Source organism: Acanthochromis polyacanthus, chromosome 6 (genome assembly GCF_021347895.1).
Source record: "Acanthochromis polyacanthus isolate Apoly-LR-REF ecotype Palm Island chromosome 6, KAUST_Apoly_ChrSc, whole genome shotgun sequence".
NCBI classification, from domain to species: Eukaryota; Metazoa; Chordata; class Actinopteri; family Pomacentridae; genus Acanthochromis; species Acanthochromis polyacanthus.
Window position 1 is genome coordinate 2,093,427 of NC_067118.1, and position 25,498 is coordinate 2,118,924.

General features: G+C 41.9%; 1 protein-coding gene across 5 annotated transcripts in view; it reads left to right on the top strand.

The window, feature by feature from the left end:
* Positions 1-1,488: 1,488 nt before the first annotated feature.
* LOC110971346 (gastrula zinc finger protein XlCGF57.1-like) overlaps positions 1,489-25,498 on the top strand; it is a 56,170-nt gene continuing 32,160 nt past the window's right edge. For 2 of the 5 annotated variants that reach the window (XM_051949500.1, XM_051949501.1), the window contains exons 1-2: positions 1,504-1,808; positions 16,280-17,248. In XM_051949500.1, coding sequence (XP_051805460.1) covers positions 1,604-1,808; positions 16,280-17,248 — 1,174 coding nt within the window. In that variant the 5' untranslated portion in view covers positions 1,504-1,603. Of the gene's footprint in view, positions 1,809-16,279; positions 18,996-25,498 lie in introns of those variants that run through there. The other 3 variants (XM_051949503.1, XM_051949502.1, XM_051949505.1) reach the window with 3 other exon arrangements.

Sequence of the window (25,498 nt, forward strand, 5' to 3'; positions counted from 1 at the left end):
TTTTTCAATTCAAGTAATTTTTAGTTTTTTGAGGTCACACCTCTGCAAAGAGGTCCAACAGGTCCGACAGCCTTTTGTAAGTGCAAAAGAAGCAGTAAAAGTGCTTCATGAACACTTTGGGTGCCTCCATTATGATACGGTAGAAACAGTACTAAGTGGTGTGATCACATTAAGTATATAAATGGAATAAACTGTAGAAGACAATATAAAATATATAAATGAACTATATGAGATATATGCAGTTATTCTGTATCTTTCTAGTTTTGTCTTTGTAGCCTTGCTGTTGTTCAGAATCTGTTTTTATATTTTCTTGTATATTTTAGATGAATACTCACAACTGTGATGACAGACAGACGGATAAAGATGAAGAGGGCGGAAGACAAAGGTAACCTTCAGGTGTGCTCTCCAGTTTATTGGCCAAATATCCCATCATGGCTGTTCTTTTACCCAGACATTGATCTAACCATGCTGAAGAACCACAAGTCAAACAAGTCAGAATTCATGAATGACATCGTCAATACCCATATTGAAGAAGAATGGGGTTCTCATATACAAATTTACTCAGACGAATCTAACAACCCTGATAATGATGAAGTCACTGTTGGTTTATTCTTTCCAGTTTTCAAGATCAGAAAAGGCTTTAGAATTCCAGATGACAGCATTCACTGCAGAGATATCAGGGATCATTTTGGCACTTTGATGGGTGATGGACAACAAACTGGTCAAGTCAGTCTGATGCAGCGATTCATGAGCCGTGTTGACATCAATAAAGAAGCAAACTCCAAATCCAGACTCAATTTTCTATAAGAAATATTTCACGCACTGTTTCAAATTCACAGAGCAGGGTGTGAGGTGGTTTTATTTGGGTTCCAGCACATATGGGTGTGGAGGGCAATGAGGAAGCAGATAGCTTGACACAAAGAGCAACCAAGGAGGAAAGAATAGAATTTGATTTAGCACACAGAAAGTCAGATTATGACTCTGTCATTAACAAACTAGTCAAAGAAATATGGCAGAGGGTTCAGGAAACAAAAGAAGAGGGGGACTGATTTTGCTATTCAAGGTAAAATGGGAAAAGTAAGAAGGCACTTCAGTGGTGCAAGAAGAGACTCAATTGTTCCAACCTGGCTAAGACTCAGACACTGCAGTCTGAAAAGTGGACTGGCTTTGATTGGGAAGCACAGAGATAGGAACTGTGAGTGTGGTGAACGAGAAACTGTTCTTCTTAAGTGTAAGTTCTACTCATGCCAACAGAAGAAACATTAGAGACTAGGAGCAGCTGGACGAACTGTTTTTAATCTTTGCTTTATACTGAGCATGGAGGAGTGGACAAATATGAAGAAACTTCTGAACTTTCTCATAACCACAGGACTGCATACGAAAATATCGAGGATTCTCTAAGGACTATGAGTAACATCCAGTAGGTGGCAGCAATACGACAGTGATGCGTCTAGTCCGCCTAATTCAATGAGGAAGAAGAAAGTAACTCAGTGTTTCTGCCGGAACTTCACAGTGTGACACCCGGCGGATGTAAACAAAGAAGCGTGAGCAGAGTTAGCTTCACTGCTGTGTGGACTGAGCTCTAAAACGGCTGTATTATAGTATGAATGAGAAATATCAGAGCGAGAAAGTAACGATGTGTTCAGTTGAGTATCTGAGAGAGTTGATCAGCGACAGACTAACTGCTGCTGCTGGAGAAATATTCACAGAGTTTGAAAAAACCATCGTCCAGTACGAGGAGGAGATCGATCGTCAGCGCAGACTGCTGGATGTCATCTGGAAACCACACATCCCCTTACAGCCCATAGGTGTGTATGTGTTTTGATGGTGAAGAATTCCACTTCTAGCATGTGTAGTGGTTGTGTACTCTGTCTTGCATTGTGTAGATAATCAAACTGGGAACATCCTCCCTATTGGCATCAAATCCGCCGTTTATTTGAAGGAGCTGGTAAAACACACTGATATTACTCTCACAGTCGTGCACGTGGTGACCTCCAGATGATGCTAAAAACACAAAACAATTTATTCAGCACAGAGGTTAAACTTAATTAGCATTTTGCTGGCGGAGCTTAAACTGGTCGTCTTACTGTAATGTACTTATTTGTTAAAAGTATGAGGAGACAAGGAGGAGACCATTGTTCAAGATTAACTGGTGTTCCGATCAACTGGTGATATTCAGTGAGCGAGACAGCTGTTAAAACCGCATATCGTAGGTGACTGTACCGATGCCTGTTCAAAACACACAGACGTCAATAAACTGTTCCGAAATGTTCTTGTTGTCAGCTTTAACATTGTCGTTATTGCTCTGTTTGGGCTCATGGCTGTTCAGTCTACCAGTAAAATACTCGGTTTAATGAGGACTTCCACCTAACGGAGTGGAAATATCGCTTCACTGCACTGCGGTCAAGCCAGCCGCCTCTCGTTTCTCCGTAGTCAAGCCAGCCGCTCCTACATTTTCAGTGCGCTCTTATCGTCAGCTTACGGTAAATGCACGACCGCGCATCAACTATTTCCGGTTTAAAAAATAAAGCGCTGCATTCGCAGATGTATTATACAGCGATGTTTTAAGTAACTGACTCAGCTTAACTGTTAACTATCGAATTGTACGGCTAATATTTACATTAAATAAATAGCTTGAAGTATAAGAAGCTGAAAACTTGTTTGTCTGTCTGTCTGTCTGTCTGTCTGTCTTAAAAATTGTGAATTCAAATAAAAAGTGATGTGTGTCATCCCGGTGATCTATTAGTGTGATAATAAAATAAACCTCAGTCGAAAAGTCACATGATCTGGACCGTAATGAGAAGACATGCTGATATTTACATTAAAAATGTTTAATTTTTTGCTTTAAAATCTTTTAAGCCAAACTATTTCTTCTTCTTTGGCGTATGCTGACCAGGTAAGGTAGGATTGTGATTCTGCATTAGTTTGGGGTCAATACGTCACATGACCTGAGAGCTATTGAGCTAAACTGCTAATATTTACTGTAAAAAACTGTTAAAAATCAATAAAGACCAGAAATCAAATATAAATTGCCGTATGTTGACCATCTTTAGTAGCACTATCATTCTGCATTAGTTTGGGGTCCATAGGTCACATGACCTGAGAGCTATTGAGCTAAAAAGCTAATAGTTACTGTAAAAAAATTGTTAAAATCAATAATGACCTAAAATCAAATATAAATTGGCGTATGTTGACCATCCTTAGTAGCACTATCATTCTGCATTAGTTTGGGGTCAATACGTCACATGATCTGCGAGCTATTGAGTTAAAATACTAATATTTACATTTTGAAATGAATTAAAAACTCACTAAAAAAATATTAATAGTCTCCAAAAGCAATAATAAAGTCTGTGTAATAAACCAGGTCTAAATCTATTTAGCCAAAAGATCACATGACCTGGGACTTATAGAGCTGTAATGCTCATAATTACAGTATAAAATACATGAAAAATTCACAAAACATATTAATTGTGTCCAAATGTTCATTCAATGTTTCTCAGTGTGACAAAGAATCTATGAACTACAAATCCCTATATTTGAGTGCCGTAATGTATCATAACATAATGTAACATAACGTCACATCAGGTCTTAGCTCTTCCTTCTTCTGCCTTTTTTCAAAGGACCCATCGCACAACTCTGACTCCAAATGGTGTTCTGGATATTGAGCAGCACGTGTGTTATGGGCTCAGTCGATTGGAAACTTATTTCATTGATAATTAACGGTTAACTTACGTGAGGCAGAAAAAGGAAGAGCAAAGACCTGACGTGACGTTATGTTACATTATGTTATTTATGTTAATATTTTTTTAGTGAGTTTTTAATTCATTTCAAAATGTAAATATTAGTATTTTAGCTCAATAGTTCCCAAGTCATGTGACGTACAGACACCAAATCTATGCAGGATTAGAGCATCTCATAGAGTGATCAAGACACAGCACTTTTTATTCCATCTGGATACTTTGCATATTTTATATTGATATTTAACTGTAAATATTAGCATTTTGGCTCAATAGCTCCTAGGTCATGTGACCTAGAGACTCCAAATCAATAAGGATTGACAGAACTGTAAAAGGTGATCAAGACACACAAGGTTTTATTACATTTGAATGCTTTATGAATTTATTATTAATTTTTTTACAGTAAATATTAGAATTTTAGCTCAATAGCTACCAGGTCATGTGACCCAAAGACTCCAAATCTATTTGGGATTATAGTATGAAACAGACTGATCAAGACACAGCACTTTTTATACCATTTGGATACTTAATGAATTTATTATTAATTTTTTACGGTAAGTATTAGCATTTTAGCTCAATAGCTCTCAGGTCATGTGACGTATTGACCCCAAACTAATGCAGAATCACAATCCTACCTTACCTGGTCAGCATACGCCAAAGAAGAAGAAATAGTTTGGCTTAAAAGATTTTAAAGCAAAAAATTAAACATTTTTAATGTAAATATCAGCATGTCTTCTCATTACGGTCCAGATCATGTGACTTTTCGACTGAGGTTTATTTTATTATCACACTAATAGATCACTGGGATGACACACATCACTTTTTATTTGAATTCACAATTTTTAAGACAGACAGACAGACAGACAGACAGACAGACAGACAGACAGACAGACAGATAAACAAGTTTTCAGCTTCTTATACTTCAAGCTATTTATTTAATGTAAATATTAGCCGTACAATTCGATAGTTAACAGTTAAGCTGAGTCAGTTACTTAAAACATCCCTGTATAATACATCTGCGAATGCAGCGCTTTATTTTTTAAACCGGAAATAGTTGATGCGCGGTCATGCATTTACCGTAAGCTGACGATAAGAGCGCACTGAAAATGTAGGAGCGGCTGGCTTGACTACGGAGAAACGAGAGGCGGCTGGCTTGACCGCAGTTTCACTGCGGCAGTGTGACGATCTCCATCAGATTAACTGGTGACAGTCTGTGTCCTCAGTCGGACAGAAACAGCAAGAGAAGTTCTAATACCGTTTTCAAAGCTTACTGCGATAAACCACTGACTTGTTCTACTTTTAAACAGATTTTAAGTAAAACAATGACATCATATAAACCATCTGACCACATTCTAACCAGAGATTTCACATTCCAGCCTTCAGAACGTCGATATGCTTCATCTAATTTTCCCCCGTTATTCAGGATTTATTTATTTTACTGGGGCATTGCAAGTTAATCAACATTGTATTCTGTAGAATCAATGCATTGTAAATTAAATGCACTGACTTTATAGAACACAAAATTAAAGTATTTTATTTTATTTCTAAAGACGTAGAACAATAATAGAGACGAGGATATTTATTCTACAAAACCTTAACGAGCCCACCCTTGAACTATACAGCTAGCTGCTGTTTCAAACAAGATCTCACAACTCAAGACGTGAAACAGTAAAATAAGAATGAATAAAAACAGACCAAATAACCCAGCGGGCACCTTGAGGTGAATTTGATGTTTAGAAATAGTCAAGATTTTGACTACTATCATAAGAAGCTTGAAGAGGCTTTGAGGTCGTTATTGTGGTAAAGAGGCCCTACAAAGGGATCAATCCCACATCATTTTACTGCACAATTACAATGACAATCAAAATACTTGACATCCAATCAACGTTGCTCCTTGATGCTTTTTTGTGTTTTTTGGCTCCAATTTGTTTTAGGGAGGGTGACTGTCAATCTGCAGCAATTGAAATCTAAATATTTAATTGACAAAACACATCCAAACTGACCATTTCCATGAGCCCCATGGGACCAAAAAGAAGTGAATGGCCAGTAACTGGATACAGTTGGTGGTGGATTTGATTCTTTTTTCTATAGACGGAAAGTATTGCATTTAAATTCACAAGGAACATATCAACTTTGATATCAACATATCAACTCTGTACTCATAATAATCTCGTAAAAGTCACCAAATATGTCCAGTATAAACTGGCTCATTATTCATTGCAACCCATCATTATTAGGGATCAAGCCAGTCTCAGTTATCCTGACACAAAGTGGTTAGTGGAAAGTGGCATAAGTTTTCACAGACTGTAAACTATCATGAGAGCAGCAGAAACCTTTCTTTTTCTCTTTCCAAGAATATGTACTACATGAAGAGCATTTAGGGCACAGGAACAGACCGACTGTGCTGAGTGCATCATCGTGCTGAATTGTTCCACGCTAAGTTCCATCTGCAGATTCCCTCTCAGACTAAAAACTGCCTCTTCACTGAACACCTTTACACTTATATATATTTATGACTACCAATAGCTGTGAATAAATGTTATTTTTTTTCCTTTTTATTAGCTTTATTTGACAGGTAAGTAGAGAGACAGACGGAAAAGTAGGAAGAAAACCTACAGCAGAAAGCAGTGAGCTGGAGTTGAACCCGGGCCACTGCATCGGGTTTATCTTCCTGTTTATAGATCTCCTGTTCAGTCACCTGAGCTGATGCCCCAGTATATGTGATTTACTGAAAGGAATTGGTGTCTTTTCTCAGTGACATGTCAGTTTAGAGTAGTATGACACAACAAAGTTCTGCTGCTGGTTTGAACATGAATGTCCTGTGAATTTTGCTAAATTGCTGCATTTCAAATCCAATACGTTAAATACTGCTGGGCTGTTTTGGTCAAATTTTGACGTTTGTGTTATTTAAATAAGACAGTGTAGCTACAATGTGATCTAAACCTGCCAATACTGTATCAATATATTAATGTTATACTGCAACACTTCGGCATTCTGTTATCACCCGGCTTGGTGAACTTCTTGTTAAATAACGTGCATACCGTGTGCTGGTCTCCTGTCTCCTGCTTTAACAGGAGTAAACAGTAAACTGCAGCAAACAGAGATCGCAGCTCCACTCGTCCCAACCGCGGCGACGTAGTTTTTCTTTCATGTAGCCTGACAGTGCGTGACTTTAAAAATGAGAACGCCTCTTATTTTCAGTTATTTTGTCAAGACCGAAATGTATAGAACAGCAGAAATCTCATTTTATAGACGAAGTTGTCCCATTGTTTATTTTCTGGTCAGTAGGTAAGGAGTCCTGAAAAGCCATGCCTACGAAACATCTGTCTCAGAAACCCTGCTATCACCAGTTGATCGGAACACCAGTTCATCTTGAACACCGGACTTGCTACTTGGCTGCATTTATTGAACAACAACGCAAGTACGGGTTGCGGCAAGGGACATATAGCAAGCGCGACTTTACAATCATGCATACATTACATCCCCCTTTCTCAGTTAACAAAAATATCTGAGAATAGTGCAATAGCTATCCTGTATTGTAGCTTATCTTAGAACAGTGCAATATTCAAATTACTTTTTTAAAATATATATATATTGCTCACAACCTAGGGTCAACAGTCCAGAGCAATGGAGAGTGTGGAAAAGAGGTGAAGAAGCGTGTACAGGCAGGCTGGAACGGCTGGAGAAAAGTGTCAGGTGTGATGTGTGATAGAAGAGTTTCAGCTAAAATGAAAGGAAAGGTTTACAAAACTGTGGTGAGACCAGCCATGTTGTTTGGTCTGGAGACAGTGTCCCTGAGGAAAAGACAGGAGGCAGAGCTGGAGGTAGCAGAACTGAAGATGCCGAGGTTCTCTTTGGGAGTGACCAGGATGGATAGGACCAGGAATGAGAACATCAGAGGGACAGCACATGTTAGAGGCTTTGGAGATAAAGTCAGAGAGGCCAGACTGAGATGGTTCAGACATGTCCAGAGGAGAGAGAGTGAATATATTGGTAGAAGGATGCTGAGTTTCCCACTGCCAGACAGGAGGCCTAGAGAAAGACCAAAGAGGAGGTTTATGGATGTGGTTAAAGAGGACATGAAGGTAGTTGGTGTGAGAGAAGAGGATGCAGCAGACAGGGTTAGATGGAGGCAATTGATTCACTGTGGAGACCCCTGAAGGGAAAAGGCGAAAGGAAAAGAAGAAGATATATTGCTTACAACAATGTCTTCATGTTCTTTTTTTTGTATATTTGTGTTTAGCTTATAGTAATGTGAACACTAAGTTTATGTAAACAATTAACATACTCTTTTTTTTTTTTTTTAGTCTTGGAAGGAGATGTTACCAGCACATCACTTCCATCAGGCATATGGGCCACTCCTGCCCCTGACTACAAACTGCAGTTAGATGTTAACAGTTCATAAGTTCAGTTTGTCCGGGGGTTTCACTGCTCTGCCATATCTGGTTCGATAGAGTTCACCTGTTTGTGTTTGTGAGCGCTGGGGCAACACAGGGGTTGATGAGGGTAACTCAGGAGGGGCAGTGGGCTGCTGCACCTCTGCCGCTGGTGTCTGTGGTGGCTCATGCCAGGGCTCTTCATCACTCGGGATGTTACGTGACTGGTTGGCAGTTACAGTGCTGGTGTGGAGATGTAGACTGTTCTGATCTTTTAGCCTGTCAACTTCAATGCACTTAGAGTAATAGTCCACTAGGAGCACGTACTGCTTGTCCTCAAACTCGAACAGATCAGAACCTACTACTTCAAATGGGAGCTAAGGCGTTTCTGTTGGCATTAGCGGCAGTTTGGAAAGTCTGTTTTGAAGTTCAGCACACTTAGCGCAGTTTTTGATCACGTTTTCAATCTCTGCACTCATACCTGGCCAGTACAACACTTCACGTGCGCGCTGCTTGCTTTTTACCATTCCCAGGTGAGACTGATGTATGAGGCTTAGCATGTGTTTTCTTATGGTGGGGCGTACTGCAATCTGCATCCCTTTGTAGACAACTCCATCAGTTACTGCTAGTTGGCTTCTTGAGTCCCAGTATGGTGGGACAGATATGCACACATCCCTCCTGTGGTCTGGCCAGCCTTGCTGAATGACTTGTTGGAGAGTGCTCAATTCTTCTTTAGTGCACTGCTGCAACTCAGCATATTTCTCATCACTCACAGACAGGAAGCTTAGCATAGACACACACTCTAACGTACCTGCCTCTGGTGTTTTATCTGACAGTTGTGCTCTGGACAGTGTGTCTGGAAGCTCCATGTCTTTTCCTCTTCTGTATTTGACAGAAATGTCGTACCACTGAAGTCGCAAACGCATTCTCTGGATGCGCATCGGAGTAGACAGCAATGGTTTCTTGTAAATGTCTTCGAGTGGCTTGTGATCATTATATACTGTGACGTGTTTCCCAAATATGTAGTGGTGAAACTTTGTGCAGGCATGGATGATGGAGAGCATTTCCTTCTCAATCTGTGCGTAGTGCGTCTCTGCTTCAGTCACGGATCTCGATGAGAAGGCTACAGGCTGGTCGTCTTGTACCATGTGATATTTCAGTTTTTATTTTTTAATAAATTTGCAAAAATTTCTACATTTCTGTTTTTCTGTCAAGATGGGGTGCTGAGTGTACATCAATGAGAAATAAAATGAACTTTTTTGATTTTGGCAAATGGCTGCAATGACACAGAGTGAAAAATTTCAAGGGGTCTGAATACTTTCTGTACCCACTGTAAATAAACTGTATTCTGTTCCAGTCTGCCTCTATCTTGTTCTAGTCTTATCTCCTTCTTAGATGCATATAACAGCCTAGAGAGAGAGAGAAAGAAATAATTAAATAATAATTAATATTAATACTTAAGTTGTTTTTTGTAAAAGTTAACTATCCTGTTCTAGTCTCTCATTGTTATATGTATATATCATCCGAAAGAGAGATATAAAAAATAGTTAATATTTATAATAATTGTGTTAATTGTAAATGTAAATAAACTCTATCCTGTTCTAGTCTAGCTCCTTGTTATATGTATATAATAGCCTAGATATATATGCATATATTTCTATTTACAAAAATAATAAACTAATATTAATAATAAATAAATCCATCCATCCATCCATTTTCTTCTGCTTATCCGGGGCCGGGTCGCGGAGGCAGCAGGCGAAGCAGGTCGTTCCAGACGTCCCTCCCCTCAGCGACGCCCTCCAGCTCTTCCTGGGGGATCCCGAGGCGTTCCCAGGCCAGACGGGATATATAATCCCTCCAGCGAGTTCTGGGTCTACCCCGGGGTCTCCTCCCAGGCGGACGTGCTCGGAAAACCTCCAGAGGAAGTCTCCCTGGAGGCATCCGTATCAGATGGCCAAACCACCTCAACTGGCTCCTTTCGATGCGAAGGAGCAGCAGCTCTACTCCGAGCTCCCTCCGGATGTCTGAGCTCCTCACCCTATCTCTAAGGCTGCGTCCAGCCACCTTACGGAGGAAGCTCATTTGGGCCGCTTGTATCCGCGATCTTGTTCTTTTGGTCACTACCCAAAGCTCATGACCATAGGTGAGGGTTGGAACGTAGATGGACTGGTAAATCGAGAGCTTCGCTTTACGGCTCAGCTCCCTCTTCACCACGACGGTTCAGTACAACGCCAGCATTACTGCTGACGCTGCACCAATCCGCCTGTCCATCTCCCGCTCCATTTTCCCATCACTCGTGAACAAGATCCCGAGATACTTAAACTCCTTCGCTTGGGGAAGCAACTCCCCCCCAAGGGAGCGATCCACCGGTTTCCGGCAGAGAACCATGGACTCGGACTTGGAGGTGCTGAGCCACATCCCTGCCGCTTCACACTCGGCTGCAAACCGCTCCAGTGCGTGCTGAAGGTCACGGTCTGAGGACGCCAACAAAACCACATCATCCGCAAAAAGCAGAGATGCGATCCTGAGGCTCCCAAACTGAAAACCCTCCCCACCACGTCTGCGCCTTGAAATCCTGTCCATGAAAACCACAAACAGGATTGGAGACAAGGGGCAGCCCTGGCGGAGTCCAACACCCACCAGAAACGTGTCTGACTTAGTGCCGAGTATGCAGACACAGCTCTCACTTTGGTCGTACAGGGACCAAACGGCCCGTAGCAACGAGCCCGGGACCCCATACTCCCGCAGTGCCTCCCACAAAACCCCTCGAGGGACACGGTCATAGGCCTTCTCCAGATCCACAAAACACATGTAGACTGGCAGATTATACTCCCATGACCCCCTCAGCAGCTCCGCAACTGTAAAGAGCTTGTCCACTGTTCCACGACTGGGACGGAATCCGCATTGCTCCTCCTGAATCCGAGGTTCGACTATCGGTCAGATCGTCCCTTCCAGCACCCGAGAGTAAACTTTTCGGGGAAGCTGAGAAGTGTGATACCGCGGTAGTTGGCACACACTCTCCGGTCCCCCTTTTTGAAAATAGGGACCACCACCCCGGTCTGCCACTCCACAGGCTCTGTACCCGATGCCCACACGACATTGTATAGATGTGTCAACCAGGACAGTCCAACAATGTCCAGAGCCTTCAGCATCTCAGGGCGAATCTCGTCCACACCTGGTGCCTTGCCACCGAGGAGCTTCTTAACTACCTCGGCGACCTCTGCCACAGATATGGACGAAGATCCCCCCGAGTCTTCAGGCTCTGCCTCCTCCATAGAGGACGTGTTTACCGGGTTCAGGAGTTCCTCGAAGTGCTCTTTCCACCGCTTAATGATATCCCCAGTACGGGTCAACAGTTCTCCACTCCGACTGTACACAGCCTGAGCGATGCCCTGCATCCCCTTCCTGAGGCGTCGAACGGTTTGCCAGAACTTCCCTGAGGCCGACCGAAAGTCCTTCTCCATGGCCTCCCCGAACTCCTCCCACACCCGAGTTTTAGCTTCCACAACCACCACAGCTGCCGCACTTTTGGCCAACCGGTACCTGTCAGCTGCTTCGGGAGACCCCCGAGCCAACCAGGCTCGAAAAGCCTCCTTTTTCAGCCTGACGGCCTCCCTCACCGCTGGTGTCCACCAGCGGGTCCTTGGATTGCCGCCACGACAGGCACCAGTGACCTTCAGACCACAGCTCCTAGCAGCTGCTTCTGCAATGGAGGTTTTTAACATGGACCACTCAGACTCCATGTCCCCAACCTCCCCCAGGATGCAGGAGAAACTCTTCCGGAGGTGGGAGTTAAAAACCTTACGGACAGGGTCCTCCGCCAGACGTTCCCAGTTCACCCGCACTACACGTTTGGGTTTACCAGGTCTGTCCGGCAGTCCCCCCCCCATCGGATCCAACTCACCACCAGGTGGTGATCAGTTGACAGCTCTGCACCTCTCTTCACCCGAATGTCCAAAACATACGGCCGCAGGTCTGACGATACGACTATAAAGTCAATCGTCGACCTTTGGCCTAAGGTGCTCTGGTACCAAGTACACTTATGAGCAACCTTATGCTCGAACATGGTGTTTGTTATGGCCAAACCATGACTAGCACAGAAGTCCAATAACAAAACACCACTCAGGTTCAGATCAGGCAGGCCGTTCCTCCCAATCACCCCCCTCCAGGTTTCTCCATTGTTGCAAAAGTGGGCATTGAAGTCTCCCAGGAGAACTATGGAATCCCCGGGCGGTACCCCTTCCAGGACACCACCCAGAGACTCCAAGAAGGCCGAATACTCCAAACTGCTGTTCGGTGCATAAGCACAGACAACAGTCAGAGTTTTTCCCTCTGCAACACGAAGTCGCAGTGAGGCGACCCTCTCGTTCTCCGGGGAGAACTCCAACAAAGCGGCGCTCAGCCGGGGGCTTGTGAGTATCCCCACACCCGCCCGGCACCTCTCACTTTGGGCAACTCCGGAGTAGGAGACAGTCCAACCCCTCTCTATGATTCATTTACATTTATACATGTAATGGCTGAACTGAAAAGATTCCCTGGCCTCTGGATCTAAAGAATATGTTAACTAAAATTGTAGGTTACATTTGTTGGAAGCCTTTTTCAGTGTTTTTTTTAGATCACATAGTTTCTATTAATAGTACATGTTTTGACGCTGACAAAGTAAACCACACGAAAATCGGTTGAGAAATGAGCATGCATTGATTTGAATGGGAACTTTGCCCCCTTCAAGATGGCCGCCACGTAGGCACGTTGATTAGCCGGCTACTACAGCGGGCTGGCGTATCTACTCTTCATATCTATGGAACACACCCCAAGTCTGCAAGGGCCCGGTTGTTGTGTGTCCACGCCATTTCCGATGGTCACCGTGGGAACCAAATATGTAATATGACATGACAAGTAGAATCATTAACTCCGCTACACATGTAGAACATCATGAAGTGTTCAGGTGAATAGTTAACGGTGAACTGAGACACATTGTGAGTAAGAGAGGATGGGCTCATAATGTGGTGTCGAGGGCTGCACGATATTGGAAATATGTGCGATATGGGTGTCAAGAACTGCGATATCAATATATATTGCGATATTGGATATTAGTGGCTTGTCCGATGTGATAGCCACTTGTTTCTCTTCTTGCAATCCCCAGTTCCTCAACACATCCCACAGGGCAGCCGCTATATTTTCACCGGTGTGGGAGTGCGGAAAGTAGGAGACTTCTAAGCAGCGTGTTTTCAGTTCAAAGTCATTTGTGAGAAAGTGAACAGTAAAACTGATGTAGGGCTCAGTAGTACGACTGGACCATAAATCTGTGGTGCTTGCAAAGAAATCCACATTATTAAGCTCCGCTTTTACAGACCCCAAGCATGCCTCGTACATCTGTGGAATGGCGACTTGGTAAATAGTTCAGTGATGGCACTTGGTATCTGCAGTCGAATTCTTTCAGCATATCCAAAAAACCTTCTTTACACATGACATTAATGGAGAGTGTGCATTGCACGATATAACGTATAATGGTCGCAGTTAAACCTTGGTGGCGCTTGGAAGTTTTTTCATATGGTGGAACAGAAGAAAAACTTTCACCAATTGTTGTCTGTGTGCTTGCCTTTCGTTTGTCTGCCTTCATGGGAGTAGCTCATGGTGTTTTAGATTGTAAGAAAACGGTATACAGTTCCTTGTGGTTGTGTTCGAGTTGGCTGTGCAGATTTGTAGTGTTTCCTCACGACATAGCCACAATTTTTCGGCATGACTTGCAAAGTTCTTGCATCTGTGACTCGTCCTGTCTCCTAAAGCTGGAGTACTCCCAAGTTTTGGAGGTGTGCTCTTTTTTAGGCACAAGTTGTTTGTTACAGTTGTCTTTCTCGTGTCCTGCCATGTTGTGTTGTGGCGCTGGTAGCAAAAGTGCTATTCGGGGTAGGGGTAGGGGGTTTAAGGTCGCGCTCAATTGGTCACAAATAAACGTCGATCAGTCCCTCCAGGAATTTGCGATGTTGCAATTGCGCGAATTCACGCAAAATCAACCCATCTCCACAAATTTTGCACGGCCTTGCAATTTTGTCCAATCACCGCAAGTTTCCCACAATTTTGGCCCGCCCCCTGTGAGTTCCACCAATCATAGCAGCTCCCAGCTCAAACGTAATGCATGTATGTCACCAAATTTACTTCCTTGTTTATGGTTTGAAGATGCAGACATGTGCGATACTAATGTCTCTCATTTACCAATAAAAATTACTGCTGAAGACCGTGATAAACAATTAATTCACTAATGTTCTTCACCAAAGCGGAGCTAAATTGTTTTACACCCGTGCAATACTGTGGTGGAATACAAAAAAAGAAAAAAAACAAATCATTGATTGATACACACTTTTTTTTTTAAAACACGAAACATATTAAAACAGCTGAAATGATCAGACAATAGACCAGACAAATTACCATGGTGGAAACTGTTGCATCCAGATCTGTTAGAGCACTGAAAGAATGAGGTAAATTAGATTTATTATTCCACCAAAGAACAAGGCGGAATCCTTCCTCTGTTACCAACATCACTCAAAAACAGACTCAGGGATTTAAGTGAAGTTTTCAGGGTCGGTCAGAAATGACACAAGGACCAAATGATTAGACTTTGGCAGTGATACGGCTTAAAGTTTGGATCCACAGATTTGTTAAGGATTCATAGCGGCACGGCGTCTGATAGCGGCACGGTAACCATGGCAACAAGTGAACGCTACCTTAGTGGCCCGCTGACGATCACATGATTGTGATCTTACTACAAATCTACCACTGTGGACTTATCGGAAAGGACACAAAGAACAACTCATTAAATTGTGGGGGTGTCTGAGTCCCATCAATTCCTGTTGCCCCCTGCATATTTAGGTCACGCCATATTAAACCAGTATCTGGCTGCTGCTAATGTCCCACTGTGATGTGCCAGCTTTTGTGGAAATGGGTTGGAACGGTAAAAAAATAATTTCGGAAAAAATATTGTCAATTACAGTGTTGAAACATGTTCTACAAGCTGGAAAAAATGCAGCTTTTTAGCAATTGTCACTTATCTCCCGCAATTTCATCACAATAAATAAGCTTAAAACATCGCAACTTTTATCGCAATTTTTTAGAAAAGTTGCCATGAATTCAGGCATTTTCGGCCGCAACAATCATGAAAAACGCCCGCAAAATCCTGGAGGGACTGGTCTATGCATGCAAAAAGCATGATTTATACATCTAATTAATCATAAAATTATTAAGCAATTTTGCGATATGGATATCGCACTTACCATTATTGCAAAAACGATATTTTTTTGATATATCGTGCAGCCCTAATGGTGTCTGTTAGTTGATGTTTGTGGAGTTTTAATATCGTGATCGTTGTGTTGATTGACCCTGGAAGCAAGAACCAAAGTTTCCTGTTCAGAGGTGCTGGAAGTGTTTATCTGAACTACTCCACACTGACAGCAACTGCATTGTGTTATCAAACAGTTTAATAATAAAACTCTGACAGAGGACTCAGTCATTCCATCATTTCAGTCCAGAGACATAATTCCATGTATAGAGCTCATTCATGATCGAAAGAAAGCGCACGTACAGTAGAGTGTAGAAGTAATGTGTTACATGTTGGGTTTCCCTGATGAGTCAACAGTGACAGGCCTACGGACAGGCGGTGTAGGTTTGGAGAAATGAACGTGTCATCCGGAGGTCGACCGCCCCCTGCTACGTGTGAGGGGAGGGGAGGAGGAGCAATTCTCTCCCTGGCTGCTCAGCCTGTTTACAAAGAAGCCGATGCAGAGGCGCGAAGAACAAGATGCATGATACTTAATGCAGCGTTTAACCGACTAGTAAAATACTAAACGTTTAATAAATGAGTAGGCGGTTAAATGATTAAACGACTAGTTGTGCACATCCCTGGTGTTTACCATTAGAATCTTTGTGATCCTGTATCCACTGTGGAACAACGTGTTCATAGAAATGTTCAGTCATTTGGAGATGCTTGTATCATTCCTGCTGCTGTGTCATGGCTCCTAGATTTCTATTGTAAAACATCATATTCTTTTTGCGTCAAACATTCGACTCTTGAGCTGAATTTGTTGGAGACAGCCAGTCCTGGACAAAGTGACAGATGTGTGTTCTCTCATCATCACAGCAGTAACCATTATCTTTTGTCTTTTGTCCCTCCAGAGCTGCCACAGTCTTATATCTGTGAGAGTGAGAAGACTGTCGTTGACCATCAGCCCCATGACCAGGAGAGAAACTCCATGGTGGACCATGAGGACCCAGAGCCTCTACGGATTAAAGACCAGCAGGAGGAACTCTGCACCAGTTGGGACCAATCAAACCCAGACATTTCTCAAATTAAAATGGAACGGGAAGAATCGTGCACCAGTCTGGACCAATTAAACCCAGGGTTACCACAAATTCAAGTGGAACAGGATGAACTCTGCTCCAGTCAGGAGGAAGAGTTAATTGGATTGAAACAGGAGACTGATACCTTTGAGGTGACTCCTGCTGATGAGGAAAGTGACCACAGTGAACCAAAACCAAACAGTGATCAGCTCCTGTTTCACATCTCTTATGTAGCTGAGAGCCCAGATCAGGAAGGAAGCAAGGATGTAGACTCAGGATCAACTGGATGTATCGAGCAGAAACCAAGAGATCAGAGTAACAGCAGTCACAGTAATGATGTAGACAATGCTCCATTGTCAGAGAGACAGTGTGATAATGACAAGGCAAGAAAATCTGCAACATGCGAGGTCTGTGGAAAAGCTTTTGGGCGTAAATCAAATTTATTCATACATCACAGAACCCACACAGGTGAGAAGCCATATTCTTGTGAAACCTGTGAAAAAAGCTTCAGTCAACGGACCTCTTTGACTGACCACATGAGATGTCACAAAGGTGAGAAGCCATATTCTTGTGGAACCTGTGGAAAAAGATTTTCTGATTCATCAGCACTTAATAGGCACATGGCAGTTCACAAAATAGGAAAGCCATATTCTTGTGGAACCTGTGGAAAAAGCTTCAGTCAACGGGGCTCTTTGACTGCTCACATGAGATGTCACACAGGTGAGAAGCCGTTTTCTTGTGGAACCTGTGGAAAAAGCTTCAGTCGACGGGACCATTTGACTGTCCACATGAGATGTCACACAGGTGAGAAACCATATTGTTGTGGAACCTGTGGAAAAAGATTTTCTGATTCATCATCACATTATAGGCACATGGCAGTTCACAAAATGGGAAAGCCATATTCTTGTGGAACCTGTGGAAAAAGCTTCAGTCGACGGGACCATTTGACTACCCACATGAGATGTCACACAGGCGAGAAGCCGTTTCTATGTGGAACCTGTGGAAAAAGCTTCAGTCAACGGGGCTCTTTGGCTGTCCACTTAAGACATCACACAAGTGAGAAGCCATATTCTTGTGGAACCTGTGGAAAAAGCTTCAACCATAGTTATCGATTAAAAGCCCACATGAGAATCCACACAGCTGAGAAGTTGTGATCCTGAAAAATCTGTGGAAAACATAATGTCAGAACTAAGGTTGAACTAAGATGGAAGAATTGGTACAGGTTAAAAATAGATGTTTTAGATTTAAAGCACGTTTAGTCTGTGCTTCAACAACAATTGTGTAGCTTGGAAAATCCAAACTGAATCTCCATGTAATCTCCTATCTCCATGTTAGGAGATACAGGAGAGTCAGTTTGGCATTGGGCGAATTGAATCGCGTTTCCCTCCCGGTACAGTTTGGTACGACCAATCATAGCACGGGAGGCGGGAGTTAATGTTGCGTCATCTTCAGCGCCTGGATTACCCATAAAGATGATGCCGGAGGAGGAGGGGGGCCAAAGCGAATCTTTTTGTGGTCTCTTGGCGTTTTGGATGGCGTTAGTCATTGCCTCTTTTCACTTGATGTTTCCGACGATGAGGAGGCAGTGGATGGCTCGTTACTTTCGGCTTCTTGCCATTGTTTGTACAGAGGAAAATCCCGTTCCAAACATGTGAGTAAATTTAACACTTTTACACATACGCACCGACTTGGTTTGGCTCCGATTTAAAGTTATTCCTAACACCGCTAATCGTTCGGAAGGAGTCTTTAGTTGCTTAGCCTTTTCAAAAATAAGTGTTGTACTTGAGAGTACCCCATGTATTCGCAGATTTTTGTGACAAAAACGGCAGTAATCATTCACCGCAACGCTTTCTCGGCTGCATGCCATTGTTGTTTGGATTACATGGACTTCAAGGTCGATTTGTTTGTGCGTCACATCCGTGTTACGCTGATTGGTTCTTTCTCGTTCAAGCTGCATTCGTTAGCCCCTCCTTTTTGAAATCGTCTCGTTTCATCACAATGCCAGACTGCCTTTATTTGTATTTATATTAATACATAAATGAAGTCAATCTGGATTTTCCAGGTAAACAATTGTGAGGAAGTATGTAAGCAATCCTTGATGATTAGACCAGATGGAGTCTGGACTGTGGTGGTGGTGGAGCAGGCAGAAGAACCAAACTGAATGTCTGGATGGATATGGTATTGGTACAGACTGCTACATATCTGCTATCATGACATCCTTCATCAGCAGAGCAGTGATTGGAGATACTGTGAAGCTGTTTGGAACATTTTCACATCCTGCTGAGAGAACATGGCTGTTCAGGTGTGAACATACTGTTGGAATCCACTCAGCTTGAGTTCTGCTGTCTTTCAAGTAAAAGGAAGCAACGAGATACAGAGACATTGTGACAGTAGGACACAACAAAGTGTGTCACTGCAGCAGAGGAGATCTGGACGTGAAATAAAGTTGTAATAAAACGTCTACAGCTCCATGACTGCTTCATGAAATGTTTTGAATGTTTTCAAACAGATGTACATTTACAAGTTGTTTAATAAAGAGTGTAACACTGAAGACCCCCAGCAAAAATATCTCGAGTCAGATATCAAAGACATAACCAACAGACAAGTGGTTTTACTAGTAGTAGCTGATACACTCCTGCAAATTTCAAATCCAGAAATGTTAAAAACAGGTGAAGCTGTGCTGCAGTTTCTGTTGGTTAGATAAAAGTCTTGTGCTATTTATTTCTTCTATTGTCACCACATAGGTCATCTGTGTGATTTGTTAGTAGGCTCTCATTGTGTGGTCATACAGCACATTGAACCCTTGTATTGTCTTAACGTCCTCAACACTCCTCCTGTCCTCAGGGTCAAAAATGACCTGCCTCCACTGAGCCTCTAAAATAGAGCAACTTAATGGAATTTTTAACCAAAAATCTATTTTACATGAAGAAACAACCTGTCATGCATGACACACTTTGTGAATGCCTGTTTTTGCTTCCTCAGAGGGTAGAAAGACTATTCAGCGCTCGATTTAGACGGTCGCCAGGTCGCCGCGAGCGCCGGGAATGATAGGAGGTTGATGACATCATACAAAGTGGCTGCCTCCATGAAGAAAACATGATTCAGCTCGATCGAGCGCTCGATTTGGACGGTCACCAGGTCACCATTTGCGACTAAAAAAGGCCCCAAATGGCGACCGGGCGACCGTCCAAATCGAGCGCTTGATCGAGCTGAACCGCGTATCATGTTTTCTTCATGGAGGCAGCCACAAGTATTGTGATCACATTAAGTATATAAATGGAATCAAAATTCAGAAGGAGTCAGAATTCATGAATAACATCGTCAAGGCCCATATTGAAGAAGAATTCAATTCAATTTTATTTATATAGCGTCAATTACAATCAAATCGTCTCAAGATGCTTTACAGAACCCATATGCCTGACCCCCAGAGCAAGCCCAAAGGCGACAGTGGCAAGGAAAAATACCCTTTTAACAGGGAAGAAACCTCGAGCAGAACCCGGCTCTATATAGGGGGGACCCATCTGCCTGCTGGCCGGGCGGGTTGAGAAGGACAGAGGAGGGCAAGGGGGAAGGATGGGAGAAGAGGGAGGGGTGGGAAAGCAAGGAAAACACAACACACATTTGGATACATGTATGACAGGATATGTGACACAGACAAAGTATAAGCCAACATTGAAAACTGACTCATAGTTTACTCTGATGATGTACGGCTCTGACATTAAACATACTCCATATATAGCTAGCAGTAAAATTCAAACAGTATGTAGATTAGCATAACAAGTATAGTGAGGGCGATGCAGAGTTGACTGGTGGAAAAGGGGAGCTGGAAGCAGAGGGCTGGAGGAAGGTCAGTAGCAGCATCCCACAGTGGACATGGTGGAGACTGGACCAGCTGGTGGAACATCAACCGCAGATCTGAAGCATCCAGCTCTGGGACCAGGGACACTCAGAGAAATAGCACAGGGGGAAACAGAGTGAATGTACTGCAATAACGGTATACATATTAAATGTAAAGGTAGATAGAGAAGGGCTCAGTGCGTCAAGAGAAGTCCCCCAGCAGCCTATAGGCCTATAGCAGCATGACTAGAGGCAGAACGAAGGGACATCCAAGAGGGAGTCAGCTGTGCAATGAAGACACAAGCCGAACCCCTGTGGGTCACCCAGTCAGCCCCAACTATAAGATTTGTCAAAAAGGAACGTTTTAAGCCTGGTCTTAAAAATAGAGAGGGTGTCTGCCTCCAGAACCCAAACTGGGAGCAGGTTCCACAAGAGAGGAGCTGATAACTGAAGGCTCTGCCTCCCATTCTACTTTTAGAAATTCTAGGAACAACAAGTAAGCCTGCAGTTTGAGAGCGAAGAGTTCTACTAGGATAATAAGGTACTATCAGAACTTTAAGATATGATGGAGATTGGTTATTAAGAGCTTTATATGTCAGAAGAAGGATTTTAAATTCTATTCTGGATTTAACAGGAAGCCAGTGAAGAGAAGCAAGTATGGGGGAAATATGATCTCTTTTGCTAACTCCTGTCAGTACTCTCGCAGCAGCGTTTTGGATCAACTGTAGATGTTTGAGAGAGCTATTTGGACAACCCGATAATAAGGAATTGCAATAGTCAAGCCTGGAAGTAACAAAAGCATGAACTAATTTTTCTGCATCACTCTGAGACAGAATGTTCCTGATTTTTACAATATTACGCAGGTGAAAAAAGGAAGTCCTACAGACTTGCTTTATGTGTGAGTTAAAGGACATGTCCTGGTCAAAAATAACTCCAAGATTCCTCACAGTAGCATTGGAGGCCAACGTGATGCCATCCAGAGTAACTATTTGCTTTGAAAGCGAGTTTCTAAGATGTTTGGGGCCAAATACAATGACTTCGGTTTTGTCTGAATTTAGCAGTAGGAAGTTAAAAGTCATCCAGGTTTTAATGTCCTTAAGACAATCTTGCAGTCTAGCTAACTGATCAGTTTCATCTGGCTTCATAGATAAATACAATTGTGTGTCATCAGCATAACAATGGAAATTAATACAATGCTTCCTAATAATATTGCCTAAAGGAAGCATGTATAAAAGAAAAGAATGGGGTTCTCATACAGATTTACTCAGACGGATCAAACAACCCTGATAATGATGATGAAGTCACTTGGTGACGCAAATTTGGCTCTGTTAAGAACTCGTGGCTTTCTGGCCGCTCTGACGTGCTCTTGTACTCCTCGTGGTCCAAAAAATAACAAAAATAACACCAGTAGAGTCTATTCAAAAAGTAATAGTCCAAACTCACAATTATGAACGAATTCATCAATTTATTTACCTTCTGGAGTTCATCGAACTTAACAAAGAGCAAAGTCTTTCCAATAAACAGTCTGTCATGCCACGCTAAACCACGGTCAAAAACAATTCACCTCATGATTTGCGCCACACCTGTGGCAATTAGTGTGGCCTTTAAATACACAGATAACTCGTCACAGCACCACTTGCTGGTTACCAACTGAAATGGCTCCAAAACAACCGGCCCCTTATTGTTTATGGCCGTACGGGACATAACAATTACAACAAACAAATAACTAACTTATGGAGCCAAAATAACCTGTTTCACTATTAACAAATCCATCTTTTGTTTTTTAATGACGGAAGTCAAACACTTTATGCTTCTTTTTCTCCCAATAAAGTTTTGTTACAGGTCTTTCGATGACACTTGTTCTGACTATGCCTGCTTTGTCAGGGAGTTTTTAATCACTCTTCCAACTAACCAGGAGTTCCTTGGAGCAGTTGCAGAACAATGTCTCCCACTCAGACTTCCTTGGATGTTATTTCATTGTTGATGTACTTCAACACTGTGTTGTCAGTCCAAAAAAGAGAGTCCTGTAAGTCAAGCTGCAATTCTGCTTTCACCATCTTATCTACCCGAATAGCCAAGACGGCAGCAGTAAGCTCCAACCGAGGGATGGTTACTGGCTTGAGTGGTGGCCCATGGTGGTGGTTACTGGCCAGATATGATGTATGTATATATATATATATATATATATATATATATATATATATATACATACATCATATCTGGAGTATTAATATAATCAATATATCAGAAAACATTTTATATATATATATATAAATCATATGTGGAGTATTAATATAATCAGTATATCAGAAAATTATTATATAAATCATATATAGACTATCAATATAATTCATACATATATATTAAAAAGGATATATCAGAAAATGATAATATATATAATCACATGTTATGTATTATATCTGCTTCTCTAACATATATTAGTGTGTGTGTGTTTACAGTGTTTGCAAAATACCTGTCTACAGTCAAGCTTAATATCAGAATATTCTATTACTGTTAATCCCGCTATGAATATTAAAATACGCTGAACCATTTGTCCTGTATCATAGCTACATGTATGACGTTTGCAGCAAAAAATTAAAACAAAAAAAGAACGTCAGAAAAAAGAAAATCAGTTTAATATTCAGAGTTAAGATGGATTAAATGCGCTGTCAAACAGCGCTGAGTGGAGCGGCTGACCGGACCAAGATGGCGGCCGTATTTCTCACTGCGCAGCACCCTGAGCGGCGTCTGCTCTTTATTATGTCTATGGTATACAGTTTATGACATAGACATATATACGTAGACGCCTCATAGGCTGTTGAGAGGCGTGCCTACAGCGCCGCCATCTTGAAACGGTGCCAGCGGAGGCAGCGGTACATAGACATCTGAATCTCAAAGTGGAATTATTCGCTGAATTTTGAAGCGATTGCCAAACTGTTTGATTTTTAGAAACGTCACACGTGTAGCTACTATACAACGTGCTCAGATATTTTTTACAATGCTGGTTTTGCCACTCAACACTTAAGCTACACACTATCTCCCTCTGACTCCAGCATAGTTATTTAAAGATGCCGGACTTCTGTTCAGCCTATGGAGGCTCTAATGAGCGCTGTAAGGAAACAAGAGCTCGTGGGATTACTTTTCACAGATAAGATATATGTAAGGAATAATATATTGTTATCAGGTTGTCATAGCTAGAGAGAAATAAATGGCGACAAGACAGATAGAATCCCATCAGCTCTGTGTCTGGCTTCTACCATGATCTAACAGCTCTCTACATCATCCTGTGTATTACACAGCTGATAACCGGAGACAATTTTTTGTTTAAAATCCGATGTTATGAATCTAGCGTTCCTAGCAACAGCCTGTTACAAAGAAAAAGAACAGACTTACTGCAGTAATTGGTGGGTTAGAATACAGCATCTGATAGATCTAATAATAGCCCTGATTTATGATGGAATTATTTTTGTTGTAGACAATTCTTTATCTCTGGCTACTTTTTAAGCTTTCCCAAAGAACGTGATTTATACACGTGATATAATAGTAATAGTAGTAATAATAACAGTAATAATAATAATAACGATAAAAAATAATAGTAATAATAATAATAATTGATATAATAGTAATAGTTGTAGTAGTAATAATAATAATAATAGAAATAATAGTAATAATAATCATCATAATAATAATACCAGTAACTGTAATATAAAAAATAATAAACAATAATCATACAATATTATAGGAATATAATGATAATTATATGAATAGCAATAACAGTAAGAATAATAATAATAATGCAAGAATAATAATTGTACTCTAATGCAATGTAAAGCTGTAAATGTGAAGTCAATAAAAACCTGAGCACATCTGAACGTTTTCTGTTTGTTTTATATCTATCTATCTATCTAGCATGTCTGGCATTTGTTACAAGCAAACCCCGTCAAAATTCCTTGAGAATTGAGCGATTTATGACAACTTTAATTGTACAAACACATCATTCCTCTATGGAAGTAATGCATTGTAGGAGCGAGTGGCCCCGATCCAAGATGGCGGTGCTGTAGGCACGCCGCTCGAGTGGGCAGCCGCAGTCAATGAGGCGTCTACGTATATATGTCTATGGGCTATGGTCATAGATATATACAAACACTAGATGGCTCATGAGCGCTGTCAGCCTATGGGGAGCAACGTCGCCACATGGCGGCCATCTTGGGACAGGGCTGCTCGATCACTCATAACATTAAAGTCAATGGAGCATGGATTTTAAAATCACTGTAGATTGCTCAATTTTCAATCGATTTTACAACAGCTTGGTTTGTTATAAACATCAGAGATGTACTTGTTTTACTGCTTACATAAGAATAATTAAAACCATTGAATTCATATAATGAACACAGATATCATCTTTTTTCAGCATAAATGGATGTAAATGTAATTTTATTATTTAGCATTGCACTTTTTTATTACTATCAGCTTTCTAATGCACAGATAAAAACAAAGCTCAACCAAAATCAATGCACAACAAAAAGAGATGTTGTCTTTTCTTTTCATGAACCTGGTGCCTACATTACCCACAATGCATTTCGGCTGCAGGCTAACTAATCCAGGCATAGATGTATACAAACAATAAGTCTAAGGTCTCAATCAAAGTCTCTTATCAAGCAAATAAATACAACCACAACCACAAAGAATGTAATTTCACCTAAAGATTCGGTTCTCAAAAAACGTTGGTCTCAGGAAAACCTAATAATTGAAAATCAGATTGTGAGTAACACCATCTTCAATGTGAGTAGCCAGGCAGAAAAGACACACAACTATGCCGCATTTTTCAAAACGAAAAGCTGCTATTTCGGAATTGAGCCTGAATCATAGCCACGTTAATAAGGCTTGTAATAAACTAAACCGTTTGTAAATCAATCAAGAATTGAGCGAGTTATGAGTGTTAAAGTGAGGAAATCATCCACCTTACCATTGACTACAGTACAGTGCGCCAGAGCAGTCCCCTGTCCTAAGATGGCCGCCAAGTGACGACGCCGCCGACTCCGTCTTGAGACATCTAGGCTGAATCCCAAACCGCCCCCTCCACACTATCCCTACACACTACCCCTCCGTTTGCGCGTTCCCGCGGATGGTCCTCCATATTAAGGGCCGTCCCAAACCGCGTAGTGCGGAGGGAGAGTGGACTGTTCAGCCCTTAAATAGCGAGTCTGCATCGATGCT